Consider the following 24,705-nt stretch of genomic DNA (forward strand, 5'->3'; position numbering starts at 1 on the left):
AGACAGCGTGAGCAGGGGAGGGTCAGAGAGAGAGGGAGTCACAGACTGAAACAGGCTCCAGGCTCTGAGCTGGCAGTCAGCACAGAGCCTGACGCGGGGCTCGAACCCACGAACCGCGGGATCATGACCTAAGCGAAAGTCGGACGCTTAACCGACTAAGCCACCCAGGCGCCCCGGTATTTTGCTTTTGATGCCATTTTATAAATGGGATGGTTTTAGTTTCTCTTTCTGGTAGTATGTTATTAGTGTACAGAAATGCAACAAGATTTCTGTGTGTTGATTTTGTATTCTGCAACTTCACTGAATTTATTAGTTCCAACAGTTTTTGGGGGGGATTTAGGGTTTTCTATATATCATGTTATCTGCAAAAAATGACAATTTGGGTGCCTTTTCTTTTGCTTGCCTAATTGCTCTGGCTAGGACTTCCAGTAGTACTGTGTTAAATAACACTTAAAATTTGACATGAAAAGCAAAGTGGTCCCAAGAAAGAAGTCTGAAACTGAGTGTTGAACACTCTGGGTCCATGGACCAAACTCCCTCCTTTTTATAAAACCCCATGTGGGTAATGGATGTCGTCAGAAACAATTCTGAGTTACCACTAAAAACTTGAGGTTCAAACAGTCCTTTATCTCATGGTTTCTGTGGATTAGGAATTGAGAAAGGCTCTACTTGGCACTTCTGACTCCAGGTATTGGACGCATCTGCAGTTACAGTGGGTAGAGCTGGGCTAGCAGGAAGTTAGAACATGAGGGACTGGCCAGACATTTCTCTCTGCCTGTTGTTTCAGGATCTGTGTGGGCTGGTCTGGGCTTCCTCACAGAACGTGGCCTCAGGGTGGTACAATTTTTACATCCAGCCTGTGTTGCTCTGGATGTTCCAGTAAACCAGCAGTAAGCTGTGTTGCTTTTATGATCTAGCTTTGGAAGTTACACAGCAGTCCTTTTGTCATATCAACCAGTCACGTATTGATCTGGGGAATGTCAGACTAACTTTAGCTGATCTTTTACAACTGCCACATCTCCCCTCAAGAAGCCCATCTGGCATGAGAGGCAAGAGCAGCCTAGATTCTGCCACCAAGAGGATACAAAAGGTAAGCCGCCCCAGGTAGAGGGCCACAGGAGCTCACAGAGGGGAGGGAGGGAAGGCATTGTGGAGGTGACCTTTGAGCTGGTTCTTAAAAAGGCTTTTGGCATTTTGAATGGCATTAGCAAGGCCCAGAAGTAATAAATTGTTGAACAGAGAGTGATTACCTGACTGTAATCAAAAGTGGCTGAAGGGGAGGAGTGAGCAGAGGCCAGAAATGTGAGTCAGATCAAGGAATGCCCAACTAAGCAGCTTAGAGAGGGGTGGGGTGGGGGGGACATGGGCAGAAAAGTAATGAAGGTTCCTCTCCCCTCCAGATATAATTACCATAGGAGACTTGGTGAACTTTCCTTCTTGGCACCTTCTTGGCAGGATCTACCCCTCCTGGTTGGTATTACAGGAGTTTACAGCCGTCTCCAACTTGGAAATAGCATCAGGTAACTATAAGCAGATTTCTGATTTGGCTTTATTAGTTGACTTTGTTGCTTGAACTATCACCTAAAATGTGACAGGTAGAAGGCAGGTAACACATGTTAAAGCCTGAAAGGACTACAGTCTCTTAGTGGTACCTGGTGTGTAGATCAGTATGGTCCAGAACTTTCTGTGATGATGGAAGTGTTCTCTAATCTGTGCTGTGCAGTTGGGTTGCTACCTAACCACGCGCAGCCACTAAGCATATGAAGTCTAGGGCTAGAAGTGTATTTTTAATTAATGTAAGCACATGGGCCTAGTGTTTTGGTCAGCCAGGCCTACATGAAGGATTTGACAAGTGAAACAGTGCAATCCTAGGGCTGGCACAGACCCCACTGTGTGCTGTGGAAACCCAGAGTAACAGGGCTAGCCACAAAGTAATGCCATCCCGATGCAGGTTTACTGGGTCAATCCGAAGGAATAATATATACCCTAGAGAGACCCCTGCTGAAAAATACTACCCAAGACCTAAAGTAGGGGACGGTGACAAGAGCCAGCTGGATTGGTAAGGGAGGCAACAGCTCTATCTCTGGGGAGCAAGGAGAGGTTAAGTTTTAGCCACGGAACTCCCTTTTTTCAAATGGGAACTTCCACAGCATCCTGCTGTGTACAGACGGTAGTAACTTGGAGCTCTTTTAGTTCAAAGCAGAGGTGGACGCTCCATGGCTCTGCCTCCTCAGTGCTAGAAATGATAAAGGAAATTCATTATCCCTTCCAATCCAATCTCACTCCAACATGCAGTGTATCTTGAGGTCAATAATGAGACTTCATGGTTATTGTTTCTGAAACAAATTTATTCTCAGAATAATGCACAAAAGTAGAGGTTGAGGCTACCTTTGGGAGGCTTCCTCCCCCTCCTCTCTGAATGCCAGGGAGAACACAGTTGAAGGAAACATGCAATCACAAACAATGATCAACTCTAAAGACAGAAGGTTTGGTCCAAAAGAACTCAACATAATTAATCCAATTACTGTGAAGAGCTTCACTGAGTAGGATTTAGATATTGCAGATGTAGTGTTTCCACAAGGTGGCTCTTCAGTGCACCAGGGGGGCCTGCTTGAGGGAGATGAGGACAGAGCGCATGCGGGAGACATCTTTGGCCTGCTTGCTGGACTTGGGGTTAAAGTCACACAGCCGGGCCACCCGTTCCCACTCAGTGCCTGGGGACGACTCGTCTATGTCGTTTACAAAGGCTTCTTCTGCTGCCCTGGAAGCAACAACGAAATATGTTGGTTTAATGTAGAACCCGTTGTGAGCTACCTGGCGGCTGCCTCTTCATGCCTGACTTAATGGCATCTGGTTTTCCAAAGAGTTAACAGCCCCTGGCTCAGGTCAGACTCAGAAGCAGACACGTGGCCAGTTCTCCCAGGCACAGGGTGCCCGGGCTGCTGTGTAAAATGTTGGAATACAGGTGTTTGGTGCAGGGCTCACTCTCTCTCTGTTGATACAGAGCATTAGAAAAGCAAGTCCTTGGCCGGCTATGCACTGCCTTCATTAACAGGAGCAAAGCAGCAGGCTGGTCAAGAATGTGAACAGTGGTTTATGTTGGGCTCTACTGAGTTTCAAGTAAATTCAGTGACTTTTAAAAAGCCCACCGGTCATTGCACGATAGCCTCTGGATTTATCCCTAAGACCGGAGAGAAACAGGGCAGATCAAAAGGAATTCAAGACAAAGCTCCCATGCGAGCAGGCACTAGAGACTTAAAGCCATTCTGGAAGGGGGTTTGTTAGGGCATTCTCCAGTTCAGCTCAAAGTTGGCCATCTTCCCTCCAGCCGGGTGACTTGGGCCACTCGGGCCTGTCTGGAAGGGGTGGGCATCTGATGGCTGAACAGCCAATCAATGTCAGCTGCTTTTTGGTAGGATGCTGCTCACGTGAAGGTCGGCCCACCCCCCAGCTGGAACTGGCGGGAGCTACAGCCTGAAAGGACAGTGGAAGGAGGAAGGAAGACACACTATATTCATCTACTCCAACAAGCATCACGGGCAAAGCAAAAGCAATGGAGATGACTGGTCTGTGGGGACGGAGGGGTGGCACTCTCACAGGGATGGCCGTGGCAGACACTGCTGAAGCCCAGAGCCACTACAACACTGCGACTTCATGGCACACACAGGTAGGGGCAGTGAGAAAGGTTTACTTAACTGTTCTAGGCTGTAGCAAGGATGGTTTATGTTTGTGCTTTAAAGGTGAAGAGAAGAAAAGAAACAAGGAGAGAAACTTTAGGTCAGATATAGAAAATGAGAATGAGCTCAATGCAGATGGTCAGTAAGCTAGACATGCCCTTGCCACTTTAGCTACACTTGGGAACGTGCAGCTGGCTTTGCTGGGCCACCCTGCTGCCCAGCAAACCCAGACTCGACCTTTCCAGTCTCCATTTGTACTCCAGAGAGAATGTGCAAAAAATCAATCCAACACCACCTGTAAGTCCAGCATTTCACAAATCTCATTGCAAATGCATCTGGAGACCCAGGGAACCCCATTCTGTATCCTAAAGGGATGAACATGTCAAGGTGCAGGCCCTAAGAGGCTCTACAGCCACGAGCCTACTGTCCACCCTTCTACCCTCATATCAAAATCTAGTCCTAATTCTTGAGGAAACAAGAATTCCTGTTTTCAAAGCAGTATTGCTAAATATTTTCCCAGAGAAAACGTAGTTTCCTTTCGAGGAAGAAACCACAGTGGCCCATACCAGACAGCTTTCGCTATCTTGACCTTAAAAAGCTGGGGCGTCTTTGTGCCAGACGAGGGGGACAGGGCATCATAAACTGGCCACTCAACAGTTCCAACATATAAAACCATAGAGAAACAATTACATGTCTGCCCCCTTACCCAATGAGACCATCTCCTCTGCTCTGGGCCCTTCTGCCCCAGGGGAGAAGCAACCAACCCCACATGTTCTTCTAGAGAACTAAATGTAGAGAATACCGACCCCCCACCCCCACCCCAGAGCTTCCACCTCTCCCAGGTGGGGACACGGTCCGTCCCCACCTGGGGCAGGGTTGCAGCAAGAGGTTAGAGCCTATCCCTGTCCCACAGCCTTCCCAGACAAGGTCACAAATGACCCACGTTTTAAAAGGGCATCTGCTTCCTTCCCTCCAAAACCCTGGACGTAAAAAAGGGCTATCGGACTTAAAGGGAGTCACAATTCTGCAAGACAAATCGATGGGTCATATCCCCAACCTTATAACTCTTAGGCAGTCCCCAGAGTGCCAATCTGAAATAATTCAGAAAGCAAAGCAACTTGTGACATAACGGGAGCATTAACTCTAAACAAAAAGTAGAATCAAAACAAGAAAAGGAATTAGTTTTGCAACATACACATAACCAATCACGTCAGCGAAGGGTTGTTTGTAGAAAGCTTCATCTGCCACCCTAGACAGCAAGAGGTCCAAAAGGCAGGCAAGCAGGCAGGAAAAAAGAGAGAACATTGAGAAGCAGAAACATCTCAAATCCATAGTAGAAGCAGGACTGTGCTCCGGGGCGCTGCTCCCGAGGCTCCGTCCTCACCCAGCGAGGCTTCACGCGCTGGAGATCGGCAGGCAAGCTTCCCGGCCGGCCTGCCCCAGGGAGCCCTGCCAACTCCTTCCCCCCGCTCCTGCACGAGCGAGCCTTTCTCAGCACCCACATCCAGGTAAGCCCTTTTAGAGACTCCGTGTCCATTCAATCCAATTCTCAACCCCAACAACCTAGGAGAGCACCCCTTTACAGATCAGGGAAGGGGTGGCCTTGAGATGAAGCCACTTGCCCGACCCTAGGTGGCAGAACGCAGCAGCAGGCCTGCCCGGCTCTCTGCACTGTCCACTGAGGCTTCCTCCCAGCTGGTGGGTAAGCAGGAAGCCATGCCAGCTTCCTGCCAGCCTCAATGAGTCTCACTAGGCACGAACACTGCCAGCTACCCGACACCAAACACGCTAGGCCCCAAAGCCTCTGTGCTCTTGGATTATCCGACTCTTGCTTCTGAACCACCCTGGCTGAATGGGATCCACTTTTAATATCCTGAGAACAGATGTGGAAAGGACTGCAGCCCAGGGTGCTAGCTCTGGCACTGTGTTCCTGTGTGTCCCTGAATAAGCTAGTCTGCCCACTCAGTCCATGCCAGACTTGACTGCCATCACGAGGTACAGTCCAGAAACCCCAACCTCACAGAAACAGATCAAAGTGGCGGGGCTCTGGGAAAGAAAGGAAAGGGTGGCATGCTGGGTGGAGTTTAGCTTATTTAGTCTGTGTTGCCCCAGGCTGAATCCCTGGGCCCAGCCAGCCCACCCCATCCATTGTGGGCAGGCGGGGAACCTCCCTGCAGGAGTCTCACCCTGTCCTCTGCCAGGGTGGTTTGGGGCACAGAGTGGAAGGGACATTTTGAAGGAAAGTCAAGCCTGCTTATTAATCTAGGCTCACTTATTTAAAGGGAAATTCTAGTTATTTTGGTTTATTTTTAGACTCACCCACAGCCTGCCTTCTTTCCCATTTTGGTTTATACATAGGTGTTTTGTGGAAATTTAAAGAAAGCAGAAAGAACAGCCTGATTGTAACTCTAAGTGAGTCAGCAGGAAAACAGAGTTGTTTGTGGGCAGAATGAGTGGGCAGGAAAGGAAAGGCAGGCCAGCTTGTAAACCCATAATCCTTTTAGTTTACACTAAGGGCTAAACCTAATCAACTTTGGCTTGTGCTTGCTCCTACTGGAAGAAAATAAAGGTTTAAGGACTCCAGTGGAGGCATCACTAAGACAACAAAAGCCTGAAGGTCAGGCTTCTGCTCCTTTGCAGTTAGCCCCAAGACTACAATGCGTGTCGGTGACATGGAGCCCCATCCAGGTCAAGTTACGGATAGGCGGGATAAATGGAAAGTCATAATCTGAGTGGCCTGCTTGTCCTTCACCCCCCAGACAGAGGGGCCTGACCACAGCAATCCTCACGGGAGCCTGTGGGAAAGGGGAGGAGGAGGAATGCCTTTGGGCCTGACCACAGGGTGCTCAGGAGGCGACACACATAAGAGTCCCAAAGGGGCATGGAAAAAATATTTGCCATCACAGAGAATCATGGATTCCCCAAACTTTTAGAAGTCTTGAAAGAGGTGAAAAGTTAGCACCAGAGCCCCCTGTAAAAGGGGAAATGGTTGTTACGGTTTAGAAGGGAACACAGTCTACGGGTGGTCTTGAGTAAACACTGTCCTGACAGGCTCCCATGGAGAAGGAATTTTTTTCCACAGGCTGTCACTAATAATTGATGGCTCTTGTGCAGTAGCATTTGAGCCCCAGTTGGAATAAAAGGAAAGAGATGCAATCTGAGGACTGACACCAGACTACAGATGTAATGAAGGCAAGATCGGCTGTCACCCGCCGTGCCGGGCACTGATGTGCTCCTAAGGTTGTGTAGTTCAGGGCACCTAGAGGTCAGGAGGCCTGATGATACGCTCATAAATACAGGCCCTGGCTACCCACCAATTCTCTTCTTGGGAACTACTCTACCTTATCTTTATGGTAAACACCCAGCTGCTACAAAAGTCATCCAGAGAGAAGGGCACATGCTTGAAATAGCACTCTTCATCTCAAAATATTCACTATTTACCTATAAACAAGTTCCTTTATGTATATAAATGGGACTTACTCCTTTAGTCCCAGAGGACGCTGTTTAGAGAGTCGGAGAGGGAGTGGTCAGCACTGTCACCGTCTCCAAGAAAGGGTGTGTGTCACTGGAAGAAGGCCCCCACGGTGGCTCTAACTGGCTCACATTCCAGTCCATGAAGAGTAACTGGAATAAAGTGTAAAAACCATCCCCTCTATCCTGGAACCCTGGTGCCAATGGCTCAGGTGCCTCTAGTTTCAGAGTCTGCCCTAGGCTTCAAAGTCTCTGCAAGGCAAGTGACCTGGGTTTGACACAGCTCTCCATTCTCCATGAGTGGCAAGTTTAAGTCTTTCCCCGGCTCTGGAACTTGGGAAGTTCACCTATGACACCGTCCAATATTCTATGATTCTAAGAAAGGTACCAAAGCCCTAAATCGATTCCTGGAGGGACTAAACCTTAGAGACTGAGCTCCTAAAAAGAGATGTGCTTACTCCCACCAAGGACAACTGATGCTGTATGCCGACAGTCGCCTCCTTTCCAGAAGGGCTACAGTTCAGCAAAACTGGCCTTAAAAAATTTCTGCAATTAGAAGCCTATTCCCACCATAATAATTTGAGAATCTGTATGTCAACTTGTTTACCCATCAGGGATCCTGAACAGGGAGGGTCAGCCTGGTTTTACCAAGTACTTCAGGGCAGACTGACTCCCGTGCAACTTACTAAGATAAACAGAGCTTCACAAGGTGCTTGCACAAAGCACTCGCTCATCTCCCTTTAGAGATTTAAACTTCTATCTGGGGTAAATCATCTTGAATGAGCAAAGAATAAAGCAGCCCAGACCTATCAGCACTTCAAAATGACCACAAGCTCAGGAGACACCTTGGTAACGAACCCTGAGCAACTCAACGTGAAGACCAGAGGGCAGTGCCACCATATTTATCACAGAACTTCACTGAAACCTGAGAGCATTCCTAGAAGATACATCCTCACAGGAAGGGGCCCAGGACGAGGCTCCCGTTTGGCATTTAAGGGGCAGCCAACAGAACTAACTATGGCCAACAAGAGACAGACAGCTGAAGCCTACAGAACAGAACGGTCCATCCATTCTGCCAAAGGTGCCCCAGGATGGCATGGGCTGCCTGGCAAAGCCATCTGCTCCCTCCTTCCCGGCAGATTTCCAACAAGTTGCTGCTAGAGCCCAGAGCACTTAAACAAACCTCTGCCTCTGAGGACAGGAACCTAATTAGGCTCTTTACCCTGAAAACTACAGGCATCCCCAGGCTCGGTCTTGCCTATCTTTCCACCAAGGTAGGAAAGTGACTGTGTGAGAGATGGGCTCAGGATGAAGCAGGGAAGGCGAGCCACTGGCCTACCTCGAAGCCGGCAGTGTTGCCTCCACCTTCCTCTGCACTATTTCCAAGCGGACTGTGAACATGGAGACCACAGCTCTCGTGGGGAGAGGAGGAGGAGCTTAGTTTCTCCCTGCAACTAATGGCCCTTCAGGAAGTACATCCTGAAGAGCACTTTAAAAAGGTCAACTTAAGATTTTCTCAGACAGATGTACCCGGAGGACCCTTCATTCTGAAGTCACCGTGTTTGAACATCCCTGGCTACCTCATTACAAAGCGCATTTCCCTGCCAACAGGCCCCTCGGCATAGCAGCTTTCAGAGAGCAGGGCTGTACTTAGGGGATGCAACATGAACAAGTCTATAATCTCCAGAGTACCGAGATCCTGATATATTCAGGAACGCTGCCCTTCATTTCAGAGTTACGTCTCCACATGTGGACTTAATCCATGACATAACTTTCCCTTTTGCTGCTTCATGCCCTGTAACAAGCGGTACATGTTAACTAAACTCTTAAGCTCCTAAGACCCAAGAGACTTGCAACCTTTAGGTTTCAAGTACTTTTCCCAAAACCTGTAAATACATTTCACACTAAAAGAGACAGCATGTGAGACCTACTGGTCACTGGAAATGAATTTGATTCCATTCTGGAAAGCAAGCAGTGCTAGAAGAACCGGGGACTGACCTGTTGTTTGCTTTTGTTTTCTGTAGCTGCTCGTCCTGCCTCGCATACCACTCTTCTAGCTCCTTTATTGCTTTTTCTTTCCACTCTGCTTCTTGCTTCCGAGAATTGGCATCTTTGAAGGGAAGGAAAAGAAATAAAATGAGGCAAAACACAAATCAAAGTCCGCTCCATAAATTTCTCTTGGTCTTATTAAACCGCTGTGTGCTGGAGGGAGCCTAGGCAAGAGGGAAGACAGAATTCGGTTTTCCCTATTTGTGCATCCAGTCTCTGATCTCAGGGGCTCCATTCAAGGTGTTTCACACTATCTCAATCCACTGACATCTTAGTGGATTCACTAATTTAGGGGTTTTTTTTTTGCTGGGGTGGAGAAGGGGAGGAATACTTTAACAGAAAAAAGCCTTTGGGGGCACCAACCAGGGAAAAAGCAATTATGGATCATTCTTTAATAATGCTGCCAATATCAGTTCCAAGTGGACTATTAATATTAAATAATCTAAGAAAAGCTTCTCCCAAACTATATTTAACATCCCAGGTTTGACAATCAATGGTTTTGTAAAGCATAAGGTGGCACTCTTTTTTTTTTTTTTTTATGTTTTTTATTTATTTCTAGGAGAGAGAGAGAGAGACAGCGTGAGCAGGGGAGGGTCAGAGAGAGAGGGAGTCACAGACTGAAACAGGCTCCAGGCTCTGAGCTGGCAGTCAGCACAGAGCCCGACGCGGGGCCTGAACCCACGAACCGCGAGATCATGACCTAAGCGAAAGTCAGACGCTTAACCGACTAAGCCACTCAGGCGCCCCAAGGTGGCACTCTCTTAACTAAAAATGGTAGAAGTACTTCTATGAAGCAGGGAGCTCTGGTTAAAATTACCAGAGGCAGAGAGGGTTCAGCAACCAGAGAACAGAGAATAGATGGTAGGAGTTGAGGGGGACGACAAAACAGCTGTTCCCGTGTGGACTGCAGAGTGAGTTTGTAGCAGAGCGAAGAAAGAACTAAAACAGAAACTCTCGTGGAGGATTGCAGGGGCTGAGGTGGGGCAGGGGATTACTAATCGTTATCCAAAAGGTTCTAGAAATTAGAAGATGCAAACTTAGCAGGTTTGCCAGACTGGATTCTCAAACATTAAGTTTCTCAAAACTAAGTATTCCCTAAGACATTAAGCTAAAAAGACCAAGTCAACAGATAGCAGAAGACAGAAATGCAGGTCATAGCTACTGCTGCAGTTGACATCTGAAGTTACCTTGAGAGTTCAGTTTAAACATGTTACAAAAAGCCTCTCTGGCAGGTGTTCTTATTTAAAAAATTTTTTTTTTTATTTTTGGGAGATGAGAGCAAACATACATGCATGAGTGGGGAAGGGGCAGGGAGACAGAGAATCCCAAGCAGACTGCACCGTCAGCGCAGAGCCCAATGTGCGGCTTTAACTCACAAACTGTGAGATCATGACCTGAGCCAAAGTTGGATGCTTAACTGACTGAGCCACCCAGGTGCCCGTCAGAGATTGTTTTATAAGAGGCCTCTCATTTAATCTTAACAACAATCCCAAGAAGGTAAACTCTAGACCCATGCTCAGCATGGAGACAAACTATAGCTCAGAAAGTCTGAGTAACCTTTCTAAAGGTTAAAGTCAGTGGCAGAGCTAAGATTCAAACCCAGACCTGACTCTAAAGCTTACACGTTCTTACTTCATTAAGCTGCCTCCAAAGGGAAGGATGGAAAGGAAAGCAAGCCTAGAAAGAATCACAAAATGTAACTAGAAGGTGCTCACCAGTGCTCCAGACAAGAGTTTGGCAGTGGTGGCAAGTAACCCCCTGAAGGGAAGCGACTCAGCATTTGGGGGCATTTTTAGGGCCCTTGCAAGAACATCTCACAGTACAACCTACAGAAAAAGCTGTGTCTGTAACTACTAGAAACTCTCCAAAAGTTCCGAGTTATAAAGAACCCATTAGCCTATCATGTAAGTGAATGGAGGACGCTGCGACGCTGTGGGCTGGCAGTGCATGTGGACACAAAACCAAAAAAAACCAAGGTTAAAATACAAGGTCTCCTGTTCAAGAGTGCTGAAATCACTTCCAAAACATTACTTTCTGATTGCAGAGTACTTTGTGTGTAGTCTAATGATGGTTTTTTTAAAAGTTATTATATATCAGGAACAAAATATCACAGAACTTTCTCTTAAAAATTATATAAAAATTGTGATCATCTCCACAGATTGTAGTTCCTACATAAAACCATCATTTAAAAAAAATTTTTTTTTTAATGTTTTATTTCTGAGAGAGAGAAACAGTGTGAGAAGGGGAGGGTCAGAGAGAGAGGGAGGTACAGAATCCGAAACAGACTCCAGGCTCTGAGCTAGCTGTCAGCACAGAGCCCGACGCGGGGCTCGAACCCACGAACCGTGAGATCATGACCTGAGCTGAAGTCAGCCACCCAACCGACTGAGCCACCCAGGCGCCCCAAAACCATCTCTTTAAATCATCTCCTTGCTTTTAGGGGCATCTGGGTTGTTCAGTTGGTTAAGCGTCCGACTTTGGCTCAGGTCAGGATCTCACAGTTCATGGGTTCGAGCCCTGTGTCGGGCTCTGTGCTGACAGCTAGGAGCTCAGAAGCCTGGAGACTCTTTCGGATTCTTTGTCTCCCTCTCTCTCTGACCCTCCCCAGCTCACACGGTCTCTCTCAGAAATAAATAAAACATTAAAAAAATTAAAAATAAATCATCTCTTAGCTTAGATCTAAGCTGCAATACAATCTCTGCATCTGGGCAGAAGAGGGAGAGAAGGATGAAGAGTCCCCTTAGAAAGCAGGGCACACGGACAGCTGTCTTCTCTGGCAATCCTTACTACTGTTATGGAAAAGAAAATTATCTGAGGACACAGCCAACAGCTAAGCTGAAAATGACTGGCACGGATTCTCTATTTTTAGCATCTGTGCTTTCTCACAGTTCTCACAAGGAAAAAAGACGAAACTGAAAAAACACCTAAGGTTCACAGACCAATTTAATTCAGTTGCAAAGCCACATGTTTGACTTCCTTCATAAAAGCATCTTAAGAAAGAACATACTTCACTGAACATTCCCCCAGTGCCCAATCTGATAACTGAAAAAAATGCAATTCTTCCAGATACCAAAAGTGTACTCCCTCCATGGAAGACAACTTTGCTATACTTCACGGCAAGGGAAAAGATAAAGGTTGGGTTCTGAAACATGAAAAAGACGAATGAATACCAGCTAAGTCTTAGCTTCTCAGCCTACTCAGAAGAACCAGCAAGGATCAAGGCTGCCGGCACCACAAAGACCATTTTCATCTTATCCAATACAGGAGCTATTAGCCACATGTGGACATTTATGAAAATTTAATTGAAAATTCAATTGCTCAGTCACACTAGTCACATTTCAAGTGCTTAACAGTCACATGTCGCTAGTGGCTACCATAATGGATAGCAGAGATAACGCAGTATTTCCATTATCGAAGAAATTACTACTGGATGGTGCCATAAAGGTTCAAACAGAAGTGTGCCCTCTGATCTGAAAGCCACATAAACTGGGCTGGAGAAATAACAGACTTGGTCCTACTTCTAGGGGTCAGCTACCCCATCTGAAAAATAGGATTCAAGTATTTACTAATTCAGTGGATCCCAAGAAGGAATAATGCTGACATTATGGGTACACAGAAGAATATCGTTATTTTTAGATACACAATATATAGTCATGAAATATGTGATGTATCTCAAGTGGATCAGAAACAGGTCTGTAGAAAACATATACATGCACACATATGTGCTTCATTTATATAAAGATAACCCAATATGGCAAAATGTTAATTACTGAATCTAGGGGGTACACACAAGTTCATTTTACTCTTCTTTCAACTATTCTGTTTGAAACTGCAATATAAAGTCGAGAAGACTACACCATGGCTTTATGTCCATGCTGTACCACACCTCTGCAACTCACAAGTACAGATACCAAGCCTCCCAATCCTGACCAAAAGCTCTTCACCATGGCCAGGCCAGCTGGCACTGATCTTGGGCTGGGCCCGCCTGGTGGGACGGCGTACACTTAAATGCAATGTGACTAAGGGACAGATGGGTCTGGACTATGAAGCAAGATAGACTTAAGCTGAATTCTAACTCTTCCACTTCTTAGCTAAGTGATTCAAAAACTCATTGTGAGATTCTCCCATTCCTCACCTACAGAAACGTAAAAACTTACCTTCCAGAGAGATTAGAATAGGAAAACCAAATTGTACATGTTTCCTAAAATTTACATTTTCCTCTTAAAGTGTCACGTTAAATTCAGCCTGCAAATGATAAATGGACTCAAGTCTCTCACATGGACAGGATACCTTCAAGTTTATAAAACACCCTCATAAATACCATCCCAGACTACCCTTGGGGTTGGTAACACTGCTCTTATCCCGCAGATGAAATAACAGACACTGCAAGGTTTGAGCAACCAAGTACCCACAGCTGGTAAGAGTTAAGGCTGGACCTTGAACCCACTCTTTCACTCCAAGCTCAGGACTCTGTCCACAGCACTGTTCTGCTCTTCCTGAGAGGATGCACTTGGTGGCGGCTCTCCAAGCTGCCCTAATTCTCACACAATGGCCTGTGATCAAGTGTCTCCGTGTGGGTGGCCTTGGGACCTTCAGGTTGAGAAAGGCCCAAATACTAGACAAGGATATTATGGCTAATTCCTAGTTAAAAAGTAGTAAGCGTCAAGGTCAACTATTACACTGAAAACAGACACCCAAAAAGATAAAGGGATTCCTTACCAAGGGCTTCCAAGCGTTCCGTTTGCTCTTCTCTCCATTTACGGATACTTTCAGGCTCTGACTGCAATCGATCCACTTGTGAAATAGCTGCGTAACTGTCTGTTGGACCATTACTCTCCTTAACACGAAACACAATTGTGTGCTGTCAGTATTAAACATTCCTTCCTGAAATACTCACTTCATCCATGGTAGAACCCCTGGTTATGTACAGCACTGATGGCTGCTGTAAAATGTTAAAGGATTACCTTAAAAGCAACAACACAACCTCACATGCTGATAGGGAGCTCTCAACACTACTGTACATAATCCTTACAATCCACAAGGGAGGTAGTTGTTCTCCTGCCTGTTAATAAATGAGACATGAGTGGGAGAGAGGAAAATGGGGGAGGTGGTAATGGACTTCCTAGGAAACAGTGTCATCCGTTTTTGTTTCCTCACTTGACACACAGCTTATGTGGGATCTTCAAAGTAACAAAGGTAAATATAGAGCCCAGCAAGGCCTAGAACCTAACACTTCTAAATGCCATTATACAATGCAGGGAAAAGATCACTTAATGCCACCTATCCGAAATATGAGAATTCTGGGTAAAAGGGAGTCCAAAAGAAAATGTGCAGTCACTATAGTCACACCAAAGAAAAGAATAAAAAGGAAGTAAATATGAGTCACAAGTGTATGGGGGTGAGGGGGAGATTCTCCTTTACAGTGGCTAAGGTCTGATACACTGATAAAGACTCAAACAGAATTTAATCTTAAAGAGACTTATCTTTTAGATTTTTTCACCTGTTGAACTAGGAAGTAAATTCCACGTTAACCTAACCAGACCATAAAAGATGGAAAGGGAATTATTTAAAATATTAGTAACTAAAAAAAACAAAAGAAACTTATTAACACTTTCCATGTGTCAGGCACATAAGCGCTTTATCTCCCAAGCAACTTACAAGGCAAAGGTTTTCTTCCCATTTCACAGTTGGGGAACGGAGACATAACTGACATGTCCAATTCACAGCTAGTAAGGGACAGAGCCAGAATCTGAACCCTGTTGTGTCTCACTCTAAGGATTAAGTTCTAAACCAGGGATTGGAAACTAGAGTCCACGGCAGCCGCCTGTTTTTGTAATTAAACTTTACTGGAACATAGCCACACCCATTCATGTTCTGTCTATGGATGCTTTCACAGTACAGCAAGAGTAGTTGACAGAGACCTTCATGACAAAGCTTAAGATGTTTACTGTCTGGTACTTATTGTCATTTAATTGGTTGAGGGATGGGCAGAAACCCAGGAATAAGCAAAGCATCATGCTATTCCCCCAGGTCATTGTGACTACTTCCACTTGGTCCAGAAGGAAACGCAGGACTTTTGTTGGGTGGTTGGGAGAAGAGGAGAAACCTTCACTTGTTCTAGACAATAGGACATGCACATGTGTGAAGCCCAATGTGCCATCTGACCGCCATGAAAAAAGCTAGAGCACAAAAATGCACACTCGGCAACCAGAGCCAGAGTCCTGGTCCAAGGACACTTCAATTATATAAACTACTTAGATTTCTGTGTTTAAGGTAATCCAAGTTAGGCTAACAACTGAAAGCTTAGTGAGAAAGAGGTAAAATAATGGTAGTAACAACAAATTCCAGCCACCCCCGTCCCCAATATCATCTAAAAGGTTCAAATGCTGGCCCCACCACATACTGTGCTTCAGTTTATTCATCTGTAAAACAGGAACAATAGTACAAATCCCCCAGATTGTTGAGAGAATTAAAGATTAAGTAGAAATAGTGCTTGACACAGTACAAGGCACACAGTGTCTAGCCACTGCTACCATCATCACGAAGGCTCATTTCTGAAGAATAAAATTGGTAACAATCAGGCCAGATTAGTAACATTTTAGAAGAATGCTCCATCAATGTCACTTCTCTTCAAATCCTTCCATTCTAGCAGGTAACATACCCAATACTAATACATCTAGGAGAGTCAAAGGAGTGGGGTCCTTTCTAGTTCAGTCAATTCAAATCACAAAAAAGGAAGACTTGCCCACGATCATTCAACATAGAATCAGAGTACTCTGTACCTGGTAGTATTCGCCATTCATCACTCCGTCAACAGCATCTGCAAGACATAAAATTTGGTCTATCAATCAGGACTAGTCCAATGCTGGGCCAAAGCACTATAGCATACAATAGCATATAATATAATACTATATGCTGCAGGTACTGTAAGTTATACTAATACCATCTCTTGATAGGCACTAGACAGAGCAAATGACTTCCTGTTTAATAAACCCAAGATGTACTTATACACAAATTACTTCACCAAAATGTGGATAAATCTGTACCAAGCCCCTAGTTAAAAACCTTTTGATCTTCTGGCATAGAAAGAGAACACATGGACACCTGGCAGAAGAATCTCAATGAGCAACAGTGCATCTCTCTATGAAAGTTCTGGAGAAGGCAAAGGAAAAGTGGGCCTGGAATCATTCAGTGAGCAGTGACATGCAGCTTCATGTTAAAATCAAGGTACTTTTTTGGAGGATAGGACTCTCCATCCTATGCCTATAGAGACCTGAGGGTCTACACTTGACTTCTTGCTAATTCCTCCAGACTACCTGGAATTAGCCTGCAATAATAAGATTCGGGCATACCAAATTAAATCAGTGTTTTCAAGGACACAAGTCACAAAAAACTCAAAGTATGGTGTACAATCCAGTCTTACTGGCACAATTAATCATTCATGAGCTAAAAGAGAAAGTCAATCTGAGAAATGTAAAAAAATGTCTTTTTAAGTTAAGACCTACAGACTATCAATCCGTATGGTACAAAATTGTGGTCTAAGGGTGTCTTGGTGGCTCAGTCAGTTAAGCGTTGGACTTTTGACCTCAGCTCAGGTCATGATCTCACGGTTTGTGAGATGGAACATGTCGGGGTCTGTGCTGACTGCTCTCTAAAGACATAAATAAGCAAGCAAGCAAATGTTTAAAAAAATTAAAAACACAAAACGGTGGTCTACAAGCTAAACCTATTTAAAACACAAGTAAGTACTAAGTCAGAAAATTTCACAAGATTGGGATGTCCAGCTTTTGGGATGAGGGCAGGCACACAGGAGATCCAGCTACACCGGGCCCATAGGACAGGATGGCCTTTATATCCAGCATATGCTCTGGTCTATCTGCTGGGACCCCAGTCCCACTTTTGTTTTTTGTTTTTTTTTTAAACCCATTCTGTATTCTTTTATCTGATCAGCCTGATAAGCATGTGTCCTAACCCCCACCCTGACCGGAAAGCAGTCACTAAGAGGCAATCCACAAACTGAATGCCATCCCTCTGGAGTGCCTGCTCTGCCTTCCTTCAAAAGCCTTGATCCAGGCACCATGAGCACTGAGCTTCCACCTACACATTCTGCACTCCATAGCTGCTGGCTGACCCACATCTACTACCTACTATGTACGGCTTCTATTATGTGTCCCATTTTTTTACACTACAATGACCATCTCATTGCCTGGGGAGAGAGGGAAGTTGAGAGATGAACCTAAAAGACACAAGAACCCATGTAGTAAAAGTAATGCCAAGCAGTTAGTGTGGGCCACCATCACAAGGCCCCCGAAAAGCACTCTATGGAAACATCACAGCTTGCTTTGAGGCCTGGGGCAGAATGCTCTCACCTCATCCTTTCCCTGTAACAGGCAAAGATTTCATTAAACTGCTCTTCTTGATTCCTAATTAAACCCAACTCGAACTGCCTATTTTCCAAATGAAACCCAACATTTTATCCACTCTTTTGGTTCTATTGCTTCTCCCAATTAGTCTTCTTTTTGGCTTTGGGAGTATTGAAAATTTTTATAGATCATTTCCCCAGCACATCTCCCTGACTCTAAAACACTTTTCTTATATTAAAAAAAAAAAAAAAAAAAGGGAAGAGAGAAGAAAATGCTATATAATTTCATATGCTTTCTTGGAATTCATTCATCTATGCCCTTAAATTCTCAGTGTTTTAAATATGAAAGTACCTACTACTGTTTCCATGGTGCCAGGCACCATGTCCAATATTTTATATACATTAAGTTTTAATCCTTACAATAAACCTAAATGTATCAGCACTTCACAAATGACCTGGAAATAGGTGGAGGTTTCCTTGAAAGATGAACAAGGTGTTCCTCAAGGGGCAAATAATTAATGACAGTATTTTCTCTTAATTTTTTAAGATATGTAAGAAAAAATAATTGCATGTTTTATGAGATAATCAACCTTTAAAAAGTGGTCCAATACCTGAGCAGGCCAGAAAGTCAGAGGAAAGATCATCTGATAATCTAAAAATGGATATAAAACAGCAGGATCTAGGCATTTATCTACCTCCATGGGTTTTGATCTAGGTTTCAACTGCTGGTTATAGTTCTTGCTTATTTCTACACATTTCTCATACCTTTTTAAAAAATAAAGCTGATTCCCCCGCCCATTTTCTTTTAGAGGGAATGTTCTAGTGGGGGGGAAGGGGAGGGGAGGGGAAGAGAATGAGAATCTTAAGCAGACTCCACGCTCAGCACAGAGCCTGATATAGGGCTTGATCCCAGAACTCTTTGAGATCATGATCTGAACCCAAATCAAGAGTCAGATGCTCAAGCCTGCTTGAGATTATCTCGTGTTCTCTCTCAAAATAAATAAACTTTAAAAATATACACATATATATGCATGTGTGTGTGTATAGAATTGCTGGTCACAGGATGTAAACTTTAATATTTTTTTATTTTTTTTATTTATTTCTGAGAGAGAGAGACAGCACGAATGGGGGAGGGTAAAAGAGAGAGGGAGACACAGAATCTGAAACATGCTCCAGGCTCTGAGCTAGCTGTCAGCACAGAGCCCGACGCAGGGCTCGAACCCACGAACCGTGAGATCATGACCTGAGCTGAAGTCAGACGCTTAACGGACTGAGCCACCCAGGCACCCCAACTTTAATATTTTTTAATGTTTATTTTGAGAAAAAGAGAGACAGCATGAGTCAGGGAGGGACAGAGAGAGAATCCCAAGCAGGCTCCCCACTGTCAGTGCAGAGCCCAATGTGGGCCTTGAACTCACTAAACCGGGAGATCATGACCTGAGCAGAGATCAAGAGTCGGATGCTTAATGGACTAAGACACCCAGGCGCCCCAGGATATACAGTTTAACTAAACACTGACCACCTGATCGGTGTTTCTATCAGTCTGTTTCTATTACTACCATCAGCACAACTGCCCCATTTCTCAGACTTTTTTTTTTTATGTTTGAGAGAGCACTAGCACAAGCAGGCAGCTGGGCAAGTAAGCACAAGTGGGGTGGGGGGGTGGGGGGGGGGAGAGAGAGAGAGACAGACAGACAGAGACAGAGAGAGACAGAGACTCCCAAGCAGGCTCTGTGCTGACTGTGGAGCCCTTCATCTCCCAATCACTGAGATCAGGACCTGAGCCAAAATCAAGAGTCGAATGCTTAACCCACTGAGCCACCCAGGTGCCCCCATTTCTCAGACTCTCAATGACACCAAAGACTGAGTTTTGGGTTTTTTAATTTGGCTAATTTGATAGCAGGGAAAAAAGGTGGCTTTGTTGTGTCAATCTTAATTTCTTGTGAGGTAATCACATATCTGATGTTTGATTTTCTTCCTTACTGAATTGTGAGAATTTTACCCATTTTTCTATCTTCTGATCTCTAAATGTTTGCTTTGTAGTATTCGTCCTCTCTTATTACAAGTATTTTTCCCATTGTCATTTTATAGCATTTATAGTACCTAACACCTAGAGCTACTTAACTTATATATGGACACTATCAATTTTTCCTTTAGGATTTCTGTATCTGCTTTTATGCTGAAGGACTTTTATACTCTGAGACAGTCACTTTTCTTCTGGTACTAAAAAAACAAAAATGCCTCTCTCTAATCCACCTGGAATTTATTTTTTTGTCAGACCAAAGAGTGAGATAATTTTGACACTTAGAGCTTCTAATAGCTAGTATGGCCAGGCCTGAGCCTAAATTCTGGTTAATATATCACATTTAACACACCAGCTGTCCAGTTAATATATTCCAGCCCAGGACCATTCCCAACAGTAAGAGACTTTGATCACTACTCCATACAGAAAACTAGAAGAAACTGTCATCCTATACCTCCTCCTAAGTCACATGCTGCCTGTCCTTTAGGTCTGAAGACTCATTCAAAACCCACTGGCAAGTGCTTTGAGCTCTTATTAGTTACTGTACTACTGAACTGACATTCAGCTGGCCAAGTCAAAGCCTACTGCTACAAAAACATGCATAGAGGACATCCAAGGCCTTGATTTATTAGGATACCTAAGCTAAGTAACCTGATACTTCAGAAGGAAACTTTCTAGGGCATCTCAGGAACTCCAGAGAGAAACAAGGGCCAGAATTAGTTTCCAGAGAAGGAAGACACTTGGTTCCAAACCCACCTTCAACTTCCCACGTTCCCCATCCACTGGGGGTCAAGTACACATGGGCTTGAATTCCAGAGGAGACATGTTATTAGCTTGCTACCTTGGGAACACTGCTTACCTTCCATGATGATCAGTTCTTACCTGAAATAGGATGCCACTACCTAGCCTGCACTTACTATGTGGATCTGAAACTACAGAGAAGCAGGCATACATTAAGGATGCAGTACTACTAATTATCATGCATGAGATTTCCCTGAATTCTCTCCACCAATGCTACCAAAAAAATAACTCTCCTCCTCCAGAAAACTTTAATTCATGTGCCTCTCTCCCTCCTTCTCCAAGGACAGACTTGTCAGAAACAACAAATATTGCCTCACTGCCATACTCTTTTAGTAGCTCCTTAATTGTTTTTCTCCTCCCTCCTTAGTCCTCACGATTGAGGGCTTTTCCCCAGCTCTACACTTACGCTGCCTCTTTCCTTATTCTTCAGTATCTGAGACACTTCACTCAGCTGGTTACCTCCCCCCTCCAAACTAACCTCTCTTCTGCAGACCTCCTAACAACTGAGGCTCAGGCTCTCTGGTTTTTGCCTGTCCCCATCCTTCATGGAGTTTTCCCCAAGCCTGGGGAGGGCTTAAGTATGTTCCTCTTTCCTCAATCTGTTAGAGCCTCCTGCCTATATGTTTCGGTATAGTAACACATCTGATACAGGGCTCCCTCCTAAAATGTTTCCTCAGCACACGCCAAGGCCTATAGGCCTTGTAACCCCTCTCCCACCCCCCTCCCTGGAATAAGAGTATAGCCAGGTAATTGTAGTAGTAATATACCAAGTGTGTAAGCACTTTACAGGTACTAATGTAATCTGTAACTCTATGGAGATCTGTACTTTACACAAAGGAAAACTCTTAAGCAGGGCAGTGGTGGTTATGGAAGTTGCCTGAGACCACAAAGTTAAACTCCCGCTCAGGCAGTCTAGGACAGCACAGAATCTTAACCACGAGAGTGCCTCTTTGAAAGGAAAAAAAGCAGAGCCCAACTAGTTCTCTAATCCCCAAAGGAAGTGCTGACCACTGCACTATTACTGATCTCAACTGCACGGTCAGGGGACTGGCTTTAAGTCCACGAACGCCTGTGCACTAACAAAATCCTTCCTAGAAACGAAGTCAGCAACCATCCCTTCCTTCCCCTTGCTGAAAGCTTAGCGAAGAAAGCACCTATCCTCTCCCTTTTACCTCTCCAAACTGCCCATCATCATTTGTCTTTCTATACAGGACTCTTAGACCTGGTTTTCTTGTTCATTCCTTTGAGTATCCACATCTGCGAAGACGCCCTGGCATCGGGATACAGTCGTGAACAAGAGTAACACAGTCCTTGGGTCAGGATGGTTTTCTAACCATGGGTCCTGATTCTCTGAACTCTGTCCTACCCAAGGCAGCCACAACTGGCTTTCGGAAATGACAATCTCTTATCCCACGATACCCCTGCTGACACAACTGCAACAGAACATGGTACAATCAAAGGGTAGGGGGACTTGGGGCAAAGCTATAAACTTGCCCTTTTTTCTTAAGCAAGTCATTCTTCTGTAAGACTCAAGTTTTCTTTTATTAAATGAGGGATGTAAATGAAGGATCTAAAAACTAAATTTATGATTCTCCGGCAAATGTTAATAAACACGACCCAACCACAAAAACCTATTCACTTAAGGCCAACTTCATCTCCCGCCATAGCCCAGTTCACAGTTCAGTCCCACCTGCTTGCTGTAATTTGCATTTTCAAGTGTATGTTCTCATGTAAGTTTTTATTAGGGGACTAATTTGCTTAGGAGGTACCATGGTGCGGTATAAAAACTCAGGAGTGTAAACAAGCAGTCTCCCCACTCCTACTCACAAAAATGGTACCGCTTGGCTGGCACACTAATTTTAGAGTCCGGAGTCTAAAAGCTTCCATAAAGAGTACATCCCTAGGGCACCAAAACCTGGGTCTCCAACACTCCTTAGTGTCTCATTTCCAGCAGGTTTCTCTCATTTACGTTATGTGCCGGGCCCCTTAAGGCTGGAGTAGTACAAACACTCCCATCTGCCCTACTGTGCCCCATTCTCCTTTCATTTTTTTTTTAAGAAAATGAAAACCCAGGTCTTACTTCTTCCAGCTAAGTTCCTACTTCCCCATATGACTAGAAAGGTCTCTTCCAATCAGCTTTTCCTCCCACCATAATTCCAAGCATCACCCACGGTTAAGGCATTCAAAGGTCAGACCTGGCATGCTACTGCTCGTTTTCTGTTTTTTTTTTTTTATATTTTATTTATTTCTAGGAGAGAGAGAGAGAGACAGCGTGAGCAGGGGAGGATCAAAGAGAGAGGGAGATACAGACTCCGAAATAGGCTCCAGGCTCTGAACTGGCAGTCAGCACAGAGCCCAAAGCGGGGCTCGAACCCACGAACCGCGAGATCATGACCTAAGCGAAAGTCGGACGCTTAGCCGACTAAGCCACCCAGGCGCCCCATTTCTGGTTTTGTTTTTGCTAGTTTGGCTAGGAAAAGACCACACAGTATTCTCTGTTCACCTTTTGAAAAGCTAGTCCAGACTAATCTTAAATTCTGCTTAGGCAACACTGCTTACCAAAGCTGTTGCCAGAGGAAGCAGAGCTCCAGAAATCCTGGCCATAATCCGTTCAATAAATGGTAAAACTCTTACCCTTCTTTAGCAGGACTTTCTTCCTCCAGGGCTAGGCCACCTTTCTCAAGTTCCCGTCTCACGCCTCCTTTCCTCCTCACAATCCAACTCTGTACACCTGAAGTGCTGAACTGCACTGCTATTTTTGTTTGTATAGATCTCAAAAACGACACTACTGTTCTCATTTTTTCTGCCTTCCTTTTTCAGTAACTGGTTCTGTGCTGGGCTCAGACTTGCCTTCAAGTCTGGCCAAACTACGCCAATGCGGCTATGTTTCAGAGGCCAGCCTCAAAGCACAGCAAGTGCTCAATGAAAAGTTCCTGAGCTGAACCGGCTTCTTCAGTCTCTTCAGCCTGACAAGTCACCCTATTTTCTTTGCGTTCTCGCTCTGCCCCGTCCAGGAGCACTCAACCATACTCATACGACGGAGTAAGCTCCCCGAACCCAGGTTTCTGCAGTGAGTGGGCCAGGGTCTCGTTTCCTCCTTGCACTCTTTCTTTAACCTCCCGGTTCAGCCAGAAACAAGAGTTACACAGAGCTCTCAGACCCACTCTGGGCCAAGTTTCAATACAAGTCCTCCCGCCCCAAATGCGCCCGCACTCTCACCCGGACCCCCCGGAGGCTCGCCGTGCGGCTGGGGCCCGGGGGCACCGCCGTCCAGGATGGCGAAGGCCTCGTCGTTCTCGATGCCCGCAATCTCGCTCTCCTGCTGCGCCAAGAAGGCCGCGGCCGGGTCTTCTTCGCCGGCACCGGCCACCCCGTTCCCCAGCGCGGGCCCTCCCGGGGCGCCGGCGGGGGCGCCGAACGGATCTAGTTCAGCCATGGCGGGCAGTTCAACGGCACGGACACCGACGTTGAAAGACAAGCCAACCGACCGATCGACACCGCGCCCCGCAGCGGTAGCTGTGGCGGCGACCGCGATCCGACGACAAGCGGGAGGGAGAAGGCGGAAGCGGAAACCCTGCCCCTATATCCGGTTGGTCTAGGCGGTGTTGGGGTGGGAGCCGAAGGGGTAACAGCCAATCAGAGGACAGAAATAGTTCAAGAACTACCCAATCACCCGGAGGAGGGGCGGACCCCCGAGGAAAACTCGTGACTCCGAGAGCGCGGGCTGTGAGGGCGGTGAGCCCCGTTGGCCCGAGGGAGGCGGAAGTGGCATGGTTAAAGCAGCCTCACCCACTTGGCCTTTGGGGCTGCCCGGACCCTGGACTACCATCCCTGAGGGGACTCCAGTGCTGAAGCCGGAGGTGAGGTGAAGTGAGGGCGGCAACGATCGGTCCATTACGGAAGAGGCAAGCTCCTTATGCTTTCTGAACCCGTTTCCTCGTTTGGAAAATGGTATTGAGAATCTTACACTGCCTTCCTCCCAGGCTCCTTGAGAAGACTGAATCCTTTCAGAGCTGTGTACTGGCTTTGTTAAAAATTTTGTACTTGTTAATTCGTTCGCCCAGCCGGATTATTTTGCTCTGTGGAGAAACTGGACTGAACCGTAACTCACTCAGGGGCGCCTGGCTGGCTCAGTCTGTGGAGGATGTGACTCTTGGTCTCAGGGTGGTGAGTTCGAGCCCCACCGTGGGTGTGGCGATTACTTAAATAAGTAAACTTAATTCATTCTGATTTTTCTACCCCACGATATATTTATAAAGAGGCGAATATATCTGCTTTTAGAAAGCCATTTTGCAGCCACTACGTCCTACGAAGGCTACACA

At 45.6% G+C, this 24,705-nt stretch overlaps 1 protein-coding gene across 3 annotated transcripts; it reads right to left on the minus strand.

The window, feature by feature from the left end:
- Window positions 1–2,327: 2,327 nt before the first annotated feature.
- Window positions 2,328–23,945, minus strand: CLTA (clathrin light chain A). 3 transcript variants are annotated; one of them, XM_039234772.1, is made up of 7 exons: window positions 23,603–23,945; window positions 15,980–16,017; window positions 13,917–14,034; window positions 9,147–9,258; window positions 4,873–4,926; window positions 3,697–3,732; window positions 2,328–2,761 (listed from the first exon to the last, which is right to left on the minus strand). In XM_039234772.1, the coding sequence occupies exons 1-7, from the start codon at window positions 23,817–23,819 to the stop codon at window positions 2,590–2,592; spliced, it is 747 nt and encodes a 248-aa protein (XP_039090703.1). In that variant the 5' UTR covers window positions 23,820–23,945; the 3' UTR covers window positions 2,328–2,589. The 3 variants fall into 3 exon arrangements, with proteins under 3 accessions (XP_039090703.1, XP_039090704.1, XP_039090706.1); XM_039234773.1 differs by lacking the exon at window positions 3,697–3,732; XM_039234775.1 differs by lacking the exons at window positions 3,697–3,732; window positions 4,873–4,926 and having other exon boundaries at window positions 23,603–23,943.
- Between the last annotated feature and the right edge of the window lie 760 nt (window positions 23,946–24,705).

Source organism: Hyaena hyaena, unplaced genomic scaffold (assembly GCF_003009895.1).
Source record: "Hyaena hyaena isolate Hyena2069 unplaced genomic scaffold, ASM300989v1 scaffold_93, whole genome shotgun sequence".
In the NCBI taxonomy this organism is placed as follows: domain Eukaryota; kingdom Metazoa; phylum Chordata; class Mammalia; order Carnivora; family Hyaenidae; genus Hyaena; species Hyaena hyaena.